Below are 19,048 nucleotides of genomic sequence, written 5' to 3'. Positions count from 1 at the left end.
GTGGCATTTAACCAACTATTATTCCTGGTCTGTTTGGTCTCTACATACATAAGAAAAAACCTCATACCACAGAGATACAGCACAATGACAGATTCATCAACATGTGAGGCATTTCTGCACCTGGAAATCAGGTTGAAAGGTGCAGAGAGAAACTATGTCAGCAAATTGTGTGTGTGCGTATGTGTGTGTGTGTGTGAGAGAGAGAGAGAGAGAGAGAGAGAGAGAGAGAGAGAGAGAGAGAGAGAGAGGGGAAAGAGAGTGTCCATGTCCGTGTGTGTGTGTGCGTGTGTGTATTGGGGATTCCCACAGAGTAAACGGCTCCAGCTCACACATCCTGCCAACAATATCCTGCAAGTCTTGTTCCACCAGATATAAGCTGACCCAGATGTTTGACTTGGATCTGCACTGGAAAACTTCTTCAAAAGAGAGACAGAGGGAGAGAGGGAGGAGAGAAAGAGAAAGAGAAAGAGAGTGTGTGTGAAGACAGACAAAGACAGAGTATATGTGCGTGTGTGTCTGTATGTGTGTGTGTGTTTGTGTGTGTGTATCTGTGTGTGTGTGTTTGTGAATGAAAGAGACTGCAAAGGCTGGGAGTGAATGGCCTTAGGCAATCCAACTTATGGAGTATATCAGTGAAGTATGTAACTTGGAAAACAGCAGTATAATCACCGAGGAATGTTCAAGTTGCTGTGACTCTGAGCACAATTACTGTCCTTCAGTGTCTCACACCATTGGCTGCATCAGTAAATCAACACGTCTCTCCGCACCTCATTGGCTTTTACAGCTGCTTGTCAGTTTAAAATATGAGGGAGACAGAACAGCGAATTACAGGTCCTCCCCTTTCTAACAGAGTATCTCTTCACTCCTGAGTGTAATTACGCTTGACTATTGATCAGCTTAACCGCCTCCCCTCCTTGCCTTCAGCAATAGTGTCGAAACTGATTCCAGATCAGCGTGTACGGGCAGGTTCACCCTACTCCTCCTGCCTGCTCTCACGCTGTGGCTCACTGTGGTTTCAAAGGTGTTCTCTGATTGGGTGGTTTGAATACCTCAGCTCTACATAGACAGCTTGTGGATAGGTAGAGTATTCAAAACAACATCGATGACTGTTAACCCTGTTGTAGCCTAAAGGGAAACTAATCAATCGTAATGGCAGTTAACAGCCACAGACGCTTGATTTATCATGCCAAACCACCAATAATGCCACTGTTTTTATGGAAAACTTGAGACCTAATAGACTTAAGACTTAATATATATATATATATATACATCTATATTTTAGATTCAAAATTTATTTGGAACTGAAATTAAATTGAGTGCTTGTTAATGGAACTGAAATGCTTTTTATGTAGTATGTAGAAAAAGGCATTAGGCTGAATGACAAGCTTTGGCCTGGTGTGTACCAATTGTGGAGTATAGTGAGATAAACATCCTTCATGACTTATGCTCATTAAAAGTTACTTAATTCTCAGTCACACCGCCTTTTCAACCACTGAAAGAGCAACAATGGGCCCAGTGCTTCATGCACACAGTATCTCAAACACACCTGACCTTGCCGGGCAAACCTTTTCAAACAGAACAGCAGGGTCTGGGTCGACGCCTCACACACGGCCGCTGCTGCCAGTGTGAGGTAAGGAGATGAGGAACACTAAGCCAGGCCATGTCACTGGCGCAGAGACAGAAGCATCTGATAAGGATGGCAGGGACACTTCGGTTACCAGCAGACCAGGTCAAGCGACACCCAGATGTCAAACTACCATGTCCATCAGACAGAGTCAGGCAGCGTCGGCTGTCACGCAGGCCCGGGAGACGCAGCGATCGCATGAGAGAGTAGGCTGGCGTACCTTTGACAACAAAATGAAATTATTCATTCAAGTATAGCTAAAGCAGCACGGCTCCAGGTCTATATCATCTGATGATTGATTCCTTTCTCGGTGTAGCTCCCTCTTGGGTAGAATTTGAGAAGGCCAACTTTCCTCAGGTTCATGAAATCCATCTTGATGGAAGAGCGCAGGGAAACCTTATGGCTGCAGCACATTGTGCCAGAGAGCAGTCAAGAGACATATGAATTACAAGACCTTGCCACCCTTAATTCATAAAGATTATGCTTTGCTGTACCAGGTTCATACTTTTGTGGTTCAGCTGATAAAAGTCTCTCAGTCAACCTGTCAACCAGTCAACTGATTCAAACAGTAGCAGATACAGCTAACTGTTATATGTAAGATAATGCATACAACGTACTTGAGAAGATTGAAATTTATCTGTGTTTTTAGGGTAATGAAACCTAACCTCGGGGTCGCTCGCCTTCACAAATGAAAGCACAAACTCCTGGCACCAAACGTCACTCTATCTGAGCCTGACCTAAACAGCGTATATAGGTGGTGTCCTTCCCAAGAGTCAAGGAGAACCAGATGACTGACAGATATCAGCCTCGGATAACACGGATGGGGTGAGGAAGGTAAAGGAGAGGGGCTCGCGATAGACAGACACAGATACGTAAGAAGGGAGGGAAGGGGAGAGGGATGGTGTCAATTGCTCTTTTTTCCCTTCACGTTAAGTGTCCTTGATATGGGTGTAATGATACTACTCTTACTCTTTGTCCATTTTTAGTACTGCATTTACCTGAGATCTACACAAGGTGGTTTGGGTGCTTAATGCAAGTACCTAAGCCGTTTGTCCCAGACTCAACCCTTAACATGATCCTGGCTCATGGCTGAACCTAATCTCCCCACTAGACCCTTTCCCTCACCTTTTAACTCTAACATGGCATAATAATCTGTTCCCATTTAGCAAAATGGACTACTAAGATCCTAGATAAATTACTGAGCCACATGATCCTGACAACACACTCAGAGTTTATTCTGCACTCTGTGAGCAAACACTGTCAAAAATGACCCAATTACGTTTAAAACACACATAGACAACCTTGTTAAAAAACTCAAGATTAAACTGGGTTTCTATTTTAGAAACAAGACATGTTTTAATTTTGCTGCAAGGAAAGACTTGTCATAGCTACATTTCTCCCTATGATTGATTATGGTGATATTCTTTATATGCATGCCTCTGCTACCTCACTTCAGGCTATAGACACAGTTTATCATGGAGCTTTACGATTCATTCTGAATGCTAAATCACTCACTCATCGTTGTCACTTGTATGAAAGGGCAGGTCTGACATCATTATATTACCGCAGATGGCTTCATTGGCACATTTTTATCTACAAAGCCATTATAGGGTAACTCCCTGGCTATTTAAATCGCCTTTTCAATCATATCACAAGTTCTTACAACTTGCACTCTAAGAATTTACTACTTTTCACTGTCCCTCGCCCTTCCACAGAATTTGGGAAGATGGCTTTTAGTTACCATGCTCCATGGTCCTGGAATCAGCTCCAGAAAGATGCAAACCTGAATCACTTCATCCCTCTGGGTGATTTTAAAAGTCTGTTGTTTGTAGCTGTTTTACTTGAGATTGTATATTGTGTAATTTGTATATTTGTATGTATTCCTTGCAATTTTATATTGTGGTTTTGTGTTGTATTTTTGTAACATCTGTTTGCTGCTCTCTTGGCCAGGGCTCCCTTGCAAAAGAGATGAACATCTCAATAGAATTCACCTGGTTAAATAAAGGAGGAAAAAAAAATTACCTCTTTATTCTTAGTCATTTCAGTCATTTCAGCATCTGTGAAGAAGCTGGTTCTTCAGGGATAAAGGAGCAACAGTCCTGCTTTGATCATTCAGACATCACTGGCACAAACCTTCACATTTCACTGTTTATCTTCTTGTAAATGATTTATTGGAATCCAAGAAAAAGCAAACAGGGGATCTCCAGCATTGAGATTCAGGACCTTTTTATTATAATCTGTTTTACAGTTCATTCATGTTTCAACAACAGGTGTCCACATACCAAAAAGACAACGGTGAAAAACGTATAGCAGGTGTGTCTCCTCGCACAACCTAGTTCTGCTTGGGTGCTCAGCCAAAAACTATACACTGGCTTCCAACAAATCCATGAAAGACATGGGAATGGCAGCACTCCAAAAACTTCAGACATTTAACCTCAATTACACCACATTTTGTTATGAATGGCCAACATTAGGCTAACACACTGTTGCCTAACAGAGTTGCCCAAAAAGATGCCCAGTGTATCACTACATTAACAGTAGGCCTGCACACAACATGTCATCGGTTTGAGCTACATTTAAAATCTAGAAAGAGACAAAAAAATAAGAATTTGGTGAATATAATAGTGTTGGCACTTCTCATGTTGCTGTTCTTTCTCTTAGCACCAGAGGGCGCAGGACCCCGAGGGAGAACAGCTGTTACCTTCTAACTAATGGAGTCTGAATAAACAATATTGAAATGCTTTTTTTTGCAGCAGTTCAAAGGACTTTTTGTTTGCTTGTTTTGTTTTGTTTGTGATTAATTTCTTACATGTATGTCTGTAAATGATCCCTCTAATAAGGTCTCAGCAAGTTTGAAACTCTAGCCCTAGTTACTAGCAGAGAATTGTCAAAAGAGGAATGGCTTTCATTACATAATATTCATTTCATAATAGGACATTCTAATGTTTCCTCACCATAAATCACAGCAACCCAATCAGTCAAGACAGTAATAAAATATTTGCTTGATTATCCATACAGACATTACCCGGGATGAACAAGGTTGTTTAATTGAAAACGCATGAGAGGCGTGATTTCACTGTAATGTGATGTCACTTCTTGTCATGAAGAACTCTAAATATTCTAAAGCCACGGCAGATTGCATCAGGGTGAATCACTCAGTGGTTCACAGTGCAGATGGCTGACACAGTTCCCTCATTCACAGTAAAACAGAGGACATCCTCACGGGATAGTAATAGTTAGAAAAAACTAACAAGGACAAGAGCATAAATTAGAAATCTGCTGTCAGCATACACATAAAACAGCTGGTCTTTGCTCATATCTCGATAAGTGGAATTCTATGCTCGTTGGATCTTTTTCCCACTATCAATTTCGAGGAAAGAAGAGAGTTCAGTAGGTTTGTGGGTTCAGTTGGTGCAGTGTACCAGCACGTCCACCAGAGGGGGAGAGAGAGCCACAAACTAAAGGGGTTTGTCTCCATATGAAAAGTACATTCTGCTTCATAGTAAATTTCAACCAAGAATAACAGCAATAACAATAACATCTGTATCCTTTGATAGAGATGCAGAAGAAAGTTTAAAGCTCATATCTGTGTATTAGTCCTTCTGGCCCAATTAAACTATAGGATTGACGGTCACATTTGTTCAATAAAAGTGCCTTGCAGTCTGTGTTGAGCTCCCTCCATGTTCACATGCAAAACAGCAGCCTGGGTGTTTTGCATCAGCTGCACTGCACATCAAAGTAAAGTAAAGACAGAAGAAGACATTCCTAGCTTCAAGACAGGCTGCAACCTCTTCTGATAATTGAATAAAAATGATAAAAATAGCACATGAAGTAGGGTAATATGGACCAACAAATAATAAATCAAGATGTGCTGAGAAGGACATGGATAGGTAGTAGAGGTTCACTACTAACTATGAGCTTAACTGATCGGTGGTGAGGTCTTGGGTGATTTTTGGAAACGTTTGTCCCGTACAGATCCAGAGGTGTGTTTGTTTTGTGTATTTGAGCGAGGTGGGGTGGAGTTAGTGAATGCGCGGCACGGGGTGCAGCAGGGTCATGTGCTCGGCACCGTTGAAAGGCAGGCGCTGAGTGCAGTAGTGGTGCACCACCTCCGGGATGCTGGGGAACACACAGCTGCTCTGGTCCAGCGTGTAGCCGTTCTCCTTGGTCTGGGCAACAATGATGTGAACACAGCCTTGACTCGTCCTGAGGCACAGGGAGGGAGTGATGCGAAAGGGAAAGGAGAGGAAGGAAAGAAGAGAGTGCAGAAATGAATCACTCATACACCGTGAGATGTGTGAGATGCTGTGCAGAGTAAACCCGCATAGAATCAGCTCATATGCCATTTCTAAGTGAGTTTACCCATCTTTTCAAGTTGATGGGATTGGGGCCATTCATGAATTGATTTGAGAATGCATGGTAAATTCCAATTCAATTCCTGGAGTTGGAATTGGAATTGGAATTGCACCCAGCTCTAAGGAAACAGAATTGGAATTGAATTGGAATGACAGGAAACAGAATTTAATTCCATTAAATTCCATGAAATTCCAATTCTAAGAGCGTTTGCCTTGACTTGCTAAACATTATAAACCAAACATTCTGAATCAAATAAAAGACAGTTAAACAAATCAAATACATTCAATCATAATGTATGTATTACTATTACATGTTATGCATCAAATACAACCTAAAAGGTACATTTAACATTTTATGATATTCAGTATTGATAATATATAACACTACGTGTTATCTCAGATTGGTAAGAAAAAACAAAAGAATTTCACAGAATTACTTCCTGAAGTTCCAATTCAATTCAGTTTTTTAAAATTCCAATTCCAATTCCAATTCCTCAGTTGAATTGGAATTGATGAGTTGATTCATGAATTGACCCCAACCCTGCAAACTAATATAAATATTTATGACATAAATTCATACATCATGGTGAGCATTATCAGACCAATGTAAGTTACATGAAATTAGAACCTCTTTGTAAAAATAAAACATAAGTTAGAGTTGTATATGGATCATATTGTGCTATGTGCAAGTGTGATACACTGATATCAGTTACTACTAGTATATCCAGTAATGTAGTGGTAAATAAAAAAGGGTGAGTGAACTATGACATATCAACATAACACTAGTCACTGGTCAATTTATAACTGGAGCGATTCATTTTTGAACCCTTACATACACTGTGTGATCAATAACTACTATTTGACACCTTTATACAAAACAGATGCAATTGCAAGTTATACTCACTTGAGGGCGATAGAGTACTTGCTGGTGCCCGATTCGCTGTTCCTGACCAGGAAGCTGGCCTCTCTGCAGGACTGCAGCTGAAACTCCGCCTCCTGGCGACTCACACAGCCATGGTACCAGCTGAGACAGGGGTGGGATTCAATGGATTACATATCATCTGCTATTGATAAAGTGCAGAACCTCATTTATCCAAACCCCTTGGAAATGAACCTTGTTCTTACGTAACATTGAAATGTATTAAAATTCTGAACTAAAGTTTGTTCAAAGTATGAAAAACACATGCACACACTTTCTGATATACTATAAACTTTAAACTTTAACAGTATTATAGTAAATACTTTCAGTTGCATGCATCTACAGGGAAATCACAACAATTAGGTGCAATTACAGTTTTTTCATCACAGCATTTGTTTGTGTTATTCTCATAAAGTCTGTTCAGTAAACCAAAAGTTCAGTCTGAGGTTTGGATTAACAAAGTTCTACTCTTCTACTTATTAAAGCCAAGCGATACTTCCATGTGAAAGCCCCCTCACCTCTGTTTCTCCAGCGGCAGGGTGGGGTCGACGCGGCAGGCCTCAGCCTCCGGGCTGCTGCTGGGGGTGGAGGGGGGAGACAGGGTTGGAGAGGACTTGAGGATCTTCTGAGTCCAGCTCTTCTGCCTCAGATGCTGCTGCGGCGGGGGCGGCTGCTGGACCGGCGGATGCTGCGGCTGCCTCGTGAGTGTAAGGTGAGGCGTCTCATCTTTGGTTAGAGAGGGGCGTTCAGGACTGTCAAACTGTGCTGGGGGAAAGAAAGTGGGAAGAGGAGATATTAATTTTATGCAAATATATTTGAAGAAACAACCGACTCTACTCCTTCATTCAAACTGGGTACTGAACCCAGTAGAATAAATCAAAGAGTACAGCACTTTGATGTTTCAAGCAAGACATTATTCAGTATGCTATTGGCAAAATGCCTATGCGGCATATAAAATATAAATGGGAGTCCTAGCCTGTGTTGTTTGATTTTTAGACAAATATTATATATTTTAAATTGGACTTTAAAAGTTCTTAAAAATACTTTCATTTACTTTCAGATTAGTTTGCCATATTTGAGGTATAAGGGGAAGATAAGAAAAAGTAAAAAATAAAAAAATAAATACAAAGTTCAGGACATTCATTTCAGGTTTGCATACAAACTTTTCTTCTCTGCTGCTTCTCTTCTTCTCCACATTTTGACATAGATCATAGAACATGTGCCACCATTGAAATGGCCTTCTGACTTTCTCGCTTTCACTTTAATAGTATTCCCAGATGTAATCCACTGTAAAAGTATCTCTGATCAAAATACATTATTTTTTTAGGTAATATAACAGAATACAGTTACATTTTTTGTATTCAGAACAGTAGGGCCATTATAAGGATTTTGTTTCAAATTTAGACTGATGTACCTGACAGAGTTTTGACAATATGCTCCTTCTTCCACTCCCATGGCAGCTCGTACTCAGTGGAGGGACGAGAGTCCAGCTCCGGCCGTGTGACTGCGGACTTGTCACTGTCCCCGCCCCCCTCGTACGGGACATCATAGATCTGTAAGGGCGCTGGCTGGCTTTCCTCCACGGCTCCCTCACCCCCCTCCATCAGAACACACACCTTCAGCAGGTCCTTGGATCCCCGACGTCTGATCTCTTCAGGAGAGAAAACAAGACGTGAGAAGACGAGATTGACAGATTTTAAGACCCGCCAGCCCTGATCAAGTGGTTTTTCTTGCAGTGGGTAGTGATGTGAAATTGTGAATCATCCATGCTTTGTGCCTTTAATCAGTTGAGGCAAAACTGAGAAGGAAGTAGATGTAAATATCTTTCTTTAAAAATTCAGGTATGTGATTTACACTCTCTGCTTGGACTCCTCTGAAAATGTAAACTGGGTGTTGGATCATTTGATAAAAATATATAACCTATAGAAGAGAGAATCTGAGTTGACTTCACATGCTGTTCCAAAGGTTTAAGTTGTCAAATGATTCCCACACAAAATTTGAGCTTTTGATGGGGGATTGTCAAACTGAATCCCAAGTCTCAAACATAGGAATACTGTCCATTGAAACTATCAGAGAACATTCAGACAGGGTAAAACTATGCTTTGAACTGACTACTTAATCCTATTGAAATATAGGATTTGAGCCTTGTGATTGATGTCAGCTGCTGACATCTGACATCTGACTCTGGCTTACGTCCGCAGTATGATATGCTTTATGATGACGAGCTTCATAAATTGAGTTAGTCACATCATCATCACATCCTTTCCCAAGGAAGCCTGGAGGTAGAGCAAGCACTGATTGGAATAAGATCTACTAGAGAGCGTTGCAATAAAACATTTTCAGATCCGCAGCAGGCTATTGTGTAACCGGTTTGGGTAAAACAATGGAGTGATGGAATGAAAGGTCAGGAGAGCACGTGATTGGACAACTGACTACCAGTCTTCCTGGATGCTGGGAAGTTTTGATAAATGGTCAGACGGGCCCATATAGGGGGCTATGCAGGGCTGCGTCCGAAGAGGGGGAGGGAGCGCTGAGGGCCGACTTCCTTTCTGGAGAATAGTACCAGGAAACAGAGGCAGGAAAAAGGAAGCAGAGACAGGAAACTGCACCCATTGTCCTAGCGCAACAGAGTTGCCGTGGCAACCCCATGGGGTACAGAGAGCACTGGGGGAGCGAGTTCATGTCCTGATCGCTCAGCTTGGCTAGACTCAAAACGGGAATCCTGTCATTCACACAAGAACATGGGCTACGTGTTGAAACGCAGCTTGCAGGTGTAATAATTGAGCTTTCAATGCTAGAGCAAAATGTCACCAGCTTCACCTGTAAGTTCACAGTTCTTACCTGTAATCATCTGCTGGGCATCGTAAGGCTCCATGTAACCATCGTTCTCCCCAACCCTCTCCGCCTCCCTTTGCTCTCTGGTCTTCTGAGCATCAAAGGGATCCGCATAATCCTCAAGGATGATCACCTAGGTCAAGGAAGACAGGGAAATCGGTATCTGTTTCATGCATAGGTAGCAGCCTTTAAACTCCAAGAAAGTGATATAAAAATCCCGGAAGAGTTTATAGAATGACACTAAATCATGTAAGATGGATGAGATGCTTTCCAAGGAGACAGAACAGTAAACAACAAGAAAGGCATCAGCTAGTTAGAACAATACCTAAACTGGTGCCACTATTGTAAATCTTGTTTAACGAAGATGCTCTATCATGATGGCCCACTCTTGGCCGTAAAAACCCACTCTCCTTACAATCATATCTATCTGTTAATAACCTCTGTTCAGCCATACTAGTCATGTCTGACTGACTGGTCATCTTATCAGTGCCATATAATGTCAAGTTTATCTTAGAAGCCAATGGCCAAGAGACAATAGTGGGCCAATAAATGTCTAAACCGAGTTGTCTTCGCTAAGTGCTCCCACTTTGTCTCCAGCTGTGTTCCCTTGCCAAAAAAACATTATGGACAGTGGTGTTTGATCCCTGGATAGGATAGCACAAGCTTGATAGGCTGAATCACAGAATGTCATTCAGTTGTTTGGTGGGACAGATGCTGTCTGACAGGCAGGCAGATGGATATGCATGCACACACACACAACACAGATACACAGACACACATACAGAGTCCAACCCTTGATCGAGTCTTCCGTCACGCCTTTACTTCCTATGAAACTCGCTTCATATTCTTCATTAGCCCTAACTGGGAAACTAAGTGTTGGACCTACTACAACCAAACTCACTATAACCAAACCAATGAAACCCTAGTGGCTGCTGTGAACATGAGTCTGAGAAGAGAATAGGGATTTACCCCTTTTCTGAAACATAACACTCCCACTCCTGTATTCCTCCTCTCTTTTATCTGTCTTTTTTCACACCACCTCTCTACTGTCGTCTCGCTCACTTCTCTATCTTTCTCTCCTTTTTTTTCAAAGCCAAGCTGGAGGGGACTTGGGTTCGCCAGCGCCTGAGTGTCAAATGACACAATGCTTTTTATAACATGATAGCCTTCACCAGGGGGCTGAATCTGGTGAAAAGAGAGGGGTGAGGGAAGGGGAATACTGGGCCAGAGAACATACAGGAGAGGGAGGTTAGGACTCATGTAAGCTTGTCTGACCACATCTTTGTATTCAAGGCTGAGAATGTGGGGGGTAAAGGGTGAGGGGTGGAGAGGAAGAGAAAGAAAGATAGAAAGACAGACTAGGAGGAGTGGACACAATGGGAAGCAGAGACAAAGAGGAGGGAGGGAGGAACTGAAACAATAATATCAATTTTCAGAGCTTGGACCGGCTCCTCACTATTTCATTGTCAACAGTATTGATGACACCACATGTTATTTCTCTCTGGAGTAGAGTGTGTTGCGGTGCCATTAAAATCAGGGAAATGGCCGCAGATTACATTACTTTATGTTTAATTCATCATTCAATCAGCAGATTAAAACGTATGGGCCACCAAACGTAAAGTTAGGTTCCTTAAGTAAGAGAATTATGATGAATAAGGAAACAGTTCTTTCTAAAGCCAACAAGTTTTAAAGAACCTGTTGCGTATGTAAGACAGTTTGCTTACTGTTTATAATTAAGGCATTTTATTTATTAAATAAACAGAATTACAACAACTTGTTTTACAAAAAAGAACAGTAGCTAGTAATCCTATAATATATTTTAGAAGGAATCTATCCAAATATCACAGCAAAACAATAAGTCCTTATAGGAATAGTAGATTAAAAAAAATACCACTACGATAAGGTCACTCACTATTGGGTGCCACAGATATGTCCCTGTATATAGTTATATTCGCGATAAAAAAAATAATAATAATAGGAGATTAAAAAACATATAGGCTACGATCACTATACCAGACACACGTCCCAACTGACTATTTTAGAAATATTAAAGTGATTTTTCGACAGCGCTGAGATTGTAACTTACTGTTTCTGTTTTGCACTGCGCTTGTGGTTTCTCCACTTCAGGTACCACTTGACTGGTGATGGTACCGCAGTTGAAGTTGGGGCTTTTGTCCTGTTTGTCCACTCTGATCAGCCGGCTGATGTACGCGTTGGCAGACGTGCAGCTTTTGAGAGGTCGGTGCTGCTCCTCAAACACGGTCTCCGCTTTGGAGTTTTTGCGGCTTTTCCCAGGCAGCAGGTTGTCCCAAACCTTCCCATCCTTCGGTGATCCTGAGCCGTTTCTGCCCAGCTCGATGGCTGAATTCTTTCGGTTTCTTCCAGACAGGAGAGAGCCAACTCCTCCACCGATGCTGTCAGCAGAGGAGTTTTTGCGCTGACCCGCTTTGGAGCCTGTTGCTTTGGTACCAATGCTGGCCACCAACCCGGGTTTGGCTCTCGGTTGGGACCCTGATTCGGAGGCCGAGCGGATCCTGTCGGTACCGTTCTTCAAATTGATGGGGAACTCTTTGAACCACTTTGCCATTGTAACGAAGGTGGAAAGCCAATAACCTCTCTGCTCCGACACCTTTTAGCGCCATACACCAGGGCCCAAGAGACGCACCTTTAGAAATCACTGCGGGTCTTTCTAACAAAAGACTTCCGTTGCTTTATTCTAGGATACTCTCTCAGAGCCTGTGTGATCTATGTACAGGATCTCCAGGTTTCTCTTTTAAGCCTGTCATAAATGCCTTGGCAAATCAAACCATTGTATATAGGCCAATCCCTCTGTTAAATTAGGCCTGGGAGTAAGGCTGTTTTATATGCGTGAAAAGTGTAAAAACAAATCTTATAAAGAAAAGGGTTGATTGGCTAACACAAAATAGGCTATATGGAAGCCTATTTGGCAAAAAAAAGCACAAATATCCTTTATCCCATTTGAAATTTTCTTACATCTGTTGTTTCTTCCATTCAGAGGAAAAGTTATTCCCTTTGGATAAAGAGATGTCTTTGGAGTGGGAAGACCCGAAAGAATCGAAAGTTTTTCTTGCTTCTGATTTGTGGTCCCATTCCCAGAGTGGCTTATCTGTTCTTTTACAACCTTCCACTGTCGCAATGAGGCTCCTGACTGCGCCTGGAGTACAGAGGGTGGGGGATGATGTTGGATGTGGGGGGGGGTTTGGGGAGGTGGGGGTTGGGGGGGCAGAACCCAAACACAGGGTGGGCGGTGATGAACTTATGTAGCCTAGACAGTAGGTACCACAGCAGCATTTTCATTTTTGTAATTTTAATCTACTAGTTTAGATTAAGTTTTGGTAGGCTGTCTTGGAATTATAGAAATATGCCTGCATAAATCAGAATGGCTATTGGCTCCTGAGGAGAACAAAACGCAAACATGTAATACTTACTTACTACTTAAATGTAAACACAGTATACACTTACAGGCTTCCTAAAATACAGGCATTTCTTCTATGACTTATGATTACGCCCGGACGCAGGCATCCTTCCGCAGTCATAATACCACAGCCATTATGTATATGTCCATGTGTGCAAGTTTTTCAGACAACAATTGAAATTGCAGTTGAGGAGTATTTATATTAATACTTTGATGTGTGATATTAATTCAACGTAAGTCATATCTTACTGGATAATGCACTTAATTGGCTTTCTAATTAATGTCCAACCAGTGCTTTAATTGTACTGGTTATAGTTCGAAAGTGGTCTGTTCTGGGCTGCTCCACATATACCAATGAAGGGTGTGACACACAAAACATAAAAAATAACGGGAAAAATGGCGTTTCTGATTGACCTCTAAACAATAATTTTATAATAACACACATTATACACGCACAAAATATATGGTATTCAGTATATTTTTAAAATGCTGTACATATTCATGAAGGATATTTTACGACACCCCTATTTTTGCCACGAGTTGTAACCTTCCATGGTGCGCGATACCCCTGCTTGTCCCTCTTTGTCCGGTGGCGATAGAAGGCCATGATTAATATGGCAAAATTTGCGTTTTTGAATGAATAATAGTTGAATGGTGGATCGAAACAGCAAGCATACACCGTGTGAGGACTGGTTTACCGGCAATGACACACCAGAGAGTTTCAATTTAAAGGACAGCAGAGCAAGCAACGGAGAAAGGGTACAGTTTGCTTCCAAGACAGTCTGCAAGCTGGCTAGCTATCCTCAGTAGCATGCTAACGTTAGCTAGCAAGCTAATGTTAGCATAGTAAACAACAGTTTTCGATACGAGACCGATTGCTTTGTCTCGTGAAGACTGTGACTAAGTAAAAATAGTTACAACTCCCCAAATTGAATGTACTCGTGGTTTCGAATAACCATTTACATGCTGCGGTTACTCAGTGAAATCTCAAGGCTACCTAGCTAGCCACTTTGAGTAACGTGGCTAGCTAGTTAGCTAAGCTAGTAACTAGCTAGCGCTAGCTAGCTGGTGTAGTAGTTTCACATCTGTAAGTGATCATCACAGAGGGGGAGGGAGGGGGGTGTTCTGCAACTTGCATGTACGGCAAACAAGCCAGGTAGCAAGCAACCAGTTTCATTCAGTCAAGAGAAGCTGGCTTGCAACCAGACTGCCCAGTTAATCGAACCTATCACACAGCTAGCCAACGTGAACTAGCTTGATTTTATGAGACGTTGATTTGGTGACCAAATCCCGGCGTGACAGACACCGTGGCGAAAGATTTGCAGCTGGAAGAGTTTGCAGACCTGGGCCGGTGACATAATTTAGTTACAAATACGTGTTACCTACTGTTGTGATGATAACCATTGTAGCGTTATCGACCTGAAGGCTGATTCCACCTGCTCGGCTCCTAGCCTTCAAGACGTCATTTTTAACTTTTTTTTCTTGCATATGAACGGTGATATGCCACCTCACCGACAGTCATATTAGCTAATGGCTGCCGAATCGGGGAGACTACTGGCGGGACAAGGTCAAGGAAAACGAGGCAAAGGTAGGAATTAATTTCACCCATCTCCCAATCAGATCGGAACCATCCATTACTGCGCTGCAATGGGCTGCACTGGTGCTGTTAGCAAATCCCTTCTCGCCTCCCCATATGTAAACTTCACGACTGTCTCCGGTGGTGGCTGTTTCTCACAGAGTGGATCTGTGAACGGGGTTCATGTCTATCTTGCTATCAATGTACCTTCAACTCCGTTTCCTCGTTCTCATGTCTTCGTCTTTTCCTGTCTCCCTCATTGACCTTACCTCCTTCTGCCTCTGTTTGCGGCCTCTCTCCCTCTCTCGCCTGGGTCATTTGGTCTGCCTGGGTCATTTGCGATTCAAGGCTTCATAACCTTGGTGATGATAACGCCTGGATGTTCAACATCTTGTCCTCATGCCAGTCTATGTCCCATCATTGAATCCATCTCAACTGTTGGACTTGAAAAAGAGGCCCTAGGTCTAAAGCTGCTGCACTCTGTCACTAAGGGGTATTGGCCAATCCAAATGTGATGTTACACTAGATTGTTGATGGACCAATTAGATGAAATATGGGGGTCTGTGTTTGTTGTCGCTAATAGCATATCCCCCATTTCCACCCCTTCCTTCCATATTTCATTATTTCAGCATCACAGATGAAGAGCCCAGAGAAGAAGAAGAGGAAATCCAATACTCAGGTAATGATTGCCTTGGGCAATCTTACAGACTACAAGAATGGGTGCTGTCTAAATCATCTTGTCTCACATTCACACAAAGCACAATTTTATCTGCTTTTATTTCCTTTTATTTTGTCTTAGGCGGCGGGGTTCTCCCACCTGTCTGAGTTTGCACCTCCTCCTACCCCCATGGTGGACCACCTGGTCGCCTCCAACCCCTTTGACGATGACTTTGGGCCCCCATCTCGACCTGGTGGGGCTGGTGGACCAGGTGGTGCTCCGTTTCTGCCTAGTCCAGGGGCAGGCGGAGGAGGCGGGTATGGAGGTGGAGGCAGAATGGGCGGAGGCATGGGCTTCATGGGTGGACCGGGAGGACCAGGCGGCGGCCAGCCTGGACGGAGGCCACCTTTCGGGCCTCCATCCAATGCTGGGCCGCACCACCAGCTGGGCTTCGGAGGAATGCCTGGCTTTGGGGGTGGTGGTGGGGGCGGCGGTGGGGGAGGAGGTGGTGGTGGTGGATTCCCTCCTGGAGGTCCTTCACAATTCAATATGCCCCCCAACTTCAGTCCGCCCATGCACCCCGGGCCAGGATTCAACCCCATGTTGTCGCCGGGAGGTATGGGAGGCCCTGGGGGAGGGGGGCCACCTCACCCTCGATTTGGCATGCCTCCACAGCAGCAGCATGGACAGGGTGGACACCCCTTCAACAGTCCCCCATTACCTGGTGGTGGAGGCCCCAGGGGGCCCCCACACGGCCCCATGAATCCCATGGGGGGGATGCCTCCCGGCATGAACATGATGGGTGGAATGGGTGGTGGCCCTGGAGGAAATATGGTGGGAGGGTTACCAGGTATGCCTCCTCAAGGACAGTTCCCACCCTCACAGGATGGCCCTTACCCTGGGCCCAGTCCGCCAGGACCAGGGAATGAGGAGGGGAAGAACTTTGGTGGAGGAGGGCCTCAGCCTGGGCCTCCCCAGCAGCAGCAACAGCAGCAGCAGCAACAGCCTAACCTAAACCCCAATGGCCCCCCTCCTAATAACACTACACCTGGGCCTCCTCCCAACTCTGGCCCACCCCAGTCTGGGGGAGGTTTCCCTGGCCACCCTGATGTCCAGCAGCCCAACGCCAACACGCCTGGCCAGCCTCCCTCAGCACCGCCCCAGCCTAATCCCAACTCCTCCCCCACCGGTCCCCTGAATGGATCTGGCCAACCCCAGCATCCACCACCCAATCAGCTGCAGCCACCCAACAATGCCAATGCCCCCAACTCAAACAACTCTTCCCAGCAGCAGCAGGCGCAGTCCACTCCCCCTAACTCTGCCCCTGGCTCCACCCCTTACAACCAGCAGAACAACACTCCTGGTGCTGGCGGTCCCATGCCCAATGCACCCCCCAATTCAGGCCAGAACAACATGACCAACAACAACGGAGGCAACACTCCAGGCAGCAACCCCAATCCCCCCTCTAACTCCACCTCCACCCCTAACACCCAGTCTCCCCTGCCCCCCGGCCCAGCTGCCCCCTCCACCGGACCGGGCTCCGGCCCTGGGAAACTTGGCGGCCCTGGGATGGTGTTTCCTTGTGGCTTCTGTCTGGCAGAGGTGCATGACGACCAGGATGCCATTTTGTGTGAGGCATCGTGCCAACGCTGGTTCCACCGCGACTGCACAGGCCTGACGGAGCCAGCGTATGGGCTGCTGACACGAGAGAGCGCTGCCGTTTGGGCCTGTGACTTCTGCCTCAAAACCAAGGAGATCCAGGCTGTTTATGTACGCCAGGGATTAGGCCAGCTGGTGGCAGCTAATGAGGGTTGAGGAACGGATGACAATGGAGCAGCAGGGAGGTGCGACGTGTAAGAACAAGGAGAGGAGAGGCGAAGAGACATTAATTGCTCTGATCTAACTGAATGGCTTGTGTATCATGTCAGCTACTTGCCCAACTTTATCTTGACTAGCCCTTTACTTGCTCAATATACAGAAAAACACACTCATTCACATTCATGCTTATATATAGCACTTTTAGTGACTCTAGGCAATTGATTTTCCCCCCCATATGAGTCAAATCATGATGAATGTTAAACTCCACAGTCCTCCAGACATCTAGCCTGCCAACCAGCAAAGCACTGACACCAACACACTACCTCACACACTTTGTGACTGACTGGCACGGAAGCTCCCGCACTGACTGTGATTGACTCGCCCCAGATAACCCACATTAGTGTGATGGTATTTCTTAAAGATACACACGAGGTGGGTGAATAAAATCAATGTAAATCAGTGTAATGTTTAAGTATTTCCCCCCACTGTGTATTGATACATTGACACAAAGTATCAATATTTTTCTGTACGTTTCGGATTGAAAAAATTATCAGTGAAAGAGTGCCTGAAAATCTAAAAGGCCTTGAATTTTATCAATTGATTCATGCCTTTTCTTTTTTTCAATTTCATCAAAACGCTTCATTCTAACATTGCCCTATGATATTATTTTAGTCCTTTTACAGCAAGCAGATAAAAGAAAAACGAATACATAAATCACAGTATATTGCAGTGTAAAATCTCAATACCAAGTGTATTGTGAAACATAAGTACAGAGAAAAAAAATCCTATTGCAAGCTCTCTGACAATGCCTGCGCCTACACAGATATACACACACACACTTTGACCCCCCACTTAACTACCATCATTTTTTACCCAATGCTGATTAATCCAAAGGAGACCCAGGCCGAGACTTCACCACCCACACCTCACAGAGAGGATATCACTACCGAAATAGTTGTAAATATTAGGGCATAACATTTGTCTGGAACTCCGTCCGTTGTGAACATGCTGGAAAGTCGACCAATGAACAAAAAATGATGAGTTGAGCTTATGTGTCTTGGTTGTATTCGATATGACATTTTGGTTTTTATACATTGAATCAACTGTTTTTTTTAAATCTCTTCACACAGTACACATGAATTGTGAAATCAGTGCTTTTGGATGGTGTTGGCATAGCAAGTAGTGACATCATGTCATATCAGATGTGCATAGTCTTTCTTTTGGGTTGCATGTGAACCAATGCAGTAACTTTGTCTGATCCGTTTATGTTTGTGTTCTGGTCTCTGCTCTGCTGGAGGCCTTGAAGTAGACCAAATAACTAAAGAGCGAAAAATACCCATTTTTTCACATTTCTGTCACGGTATAAGGTGTTTATAACTTCTCTTCCTTCTTTCTTTGTTTCTTTTTTCTTCATTCAATGTCCAAGTTGCCTTTTTTTTCAGCCGTTCCCTTTTTGTACTGGTATTTGTGCTGTTCGTTGTGCTCTGCTCTGGCGCCTCCTGGTGGAACCTAGAGGAACCAGTGAGCCCCACACTGGGTGGGGAAGGGAAAGGTACTGAACTCCGAAGTAAAGAGAATTTTTTTGTACTTGTCCATGTCTGTTTTATTAATTTTTTTATTTGTTGCTAATTGTTGTATTAAAATGGGGGTTAGTAAACCCACTGAAACAGACATGCCAATGTAATTTCTTTGTCATGATACTCTTAAGAGTTGCAGTAATGTCAAACTTAATCCAATTGTATTTACAGTTGAGGTTATTCAAGACTTTGATCTAATTAATTGTTTCATTGCAGTCATATTTTAATTTATCTCAGTGGAAGCCAATTG

General features: G+C 43.7%; 2 protein-coding genes across 3 annotated transcripts; one reads left to right on the top strand and one right to left on the bottom strand.

The window, feature by feature from the left end:
• Positions 1-5,477: 5,477 nt before the first annotated feature.
• LOC139918822 (SH2 domain-containing adapter protein E-like) lies at positions 5,478-12,473 on the bottom strand. Its single transcript, XM_071908314.2, has 6 exons — positions 11,820-12,473; positions 9,740-9,866; positions 8,313-8,549; positions 7,417-7,663; positions 6,884-7,003; positions 5,478-5,830 (listed from the first exon to the last, which is right to left on the bottom strand). The coding sequence occupies exons 1-6, from the start codon at positions 12,318-12,320 to the stop codon at positions 5,647-5,649; spliced, it is 1,416 nt and encodes a 471-aa protein (XP_071764415.2). The 5' UTR covers positions 12,321-12,473; the 3' UTR covers positions 5,478-5,646.
• Positions 12,474-13,768: 1,295 nt separating this feature from the next.
• pygo2 (pygopus homolog 2 (Drosophila)) lies at positions 13,769-18,808 on the top strand. 2 transcript variants are annotated; one of them, XM_071908298.2, is made up of 3 exons: positions 13,769-13,928; positions 15,375-15,424; positions 15,545-18,808. In XM_071908298.2, the coding sequence occupies exons 2-3, from the start codon at positions 15,383-15,385 to the stop codon at positions 17,216-17,218; spliced, it is 1,716 nt and encodes a 571-aa protein (XP_071764399.1). In that variant the 5' UTR covers positions 13,769-13,928; positions 15,375-15,382; the 3' UTR covers positions 17,219-18,808. The 2 variants fall into 2 exon arrangements, with proteins under 2 accessions (XP_071764399.1, XP_071764398.1); XM_071908297.2 differs by having other exon boundaries at positions 13,769-14,757.
• Positions 18,809-19,048: the final 240 nt, after the last annotated feature.

The sequence above is a fragment of the Centroberyx gerrardi genome, chromosome 19 (assembly GCF_048128805.1).
Source record: "Centroberyx gerrardi isolate f3 chromosome 19, fCenGer3.hap1.cur.20231027, whole genome shotgun sequence".
Taxonomy (NCBI): domain Eukaryota; kingdom Metazoa; phylum Chordata; class Actinopteri; order Beryciformes; family Berycidae; genus Centroberyx; species Centroberyx gerrardi.
Note: the sequence above shows the minus strand (reverse complement) of the source record. Positions and strands in the feature narration are given on the sequence as shown.

Coding starts and splice junctions, on each gene's coding strand:
- LOC139918822 (XM_071908314.2), bottom strand. CDS start 12,320: ATGGCAAAGTGGTTCAAAGAGTTCCCCATCAATTTGAAGAACGGTACC. Junction 9,867..11,819: donor CGCAGTGCAAAACAGAAACA/GTAAGTTACAAT, acceptor TCCTTGACCTAG/GTGATCATCCTTGAGGATTA. Junction 7,004..7,416: donor CTGCCGCTGGAGAAACAGAG/GTGAGGGGGCTT, acceptor CCCCTGTCTCAG/CTGGTACCATGGCTGTGTGA.
- pygo2 (XM_071908297.2), top strand. CDS start 14,700: ATGGCTGCCGAATCGGGGAGACTACTGGCGGGACAAGGTCAAGGAAAA. Junction 14,758..15,374: donor TCAAGGAAAACGAGGCAAAG/GTAGGAATTAAT, acceptor TCATTATTTCAG/CATCACAGATGAAGAGCCCA. Junction 15,425..15,544: donor AGAGGAAATCCAATACTCAG/GTAATGATTGCC, acceptor ATTTTGTCTTAG/GCGGCGGGGTTCTCCCACCT.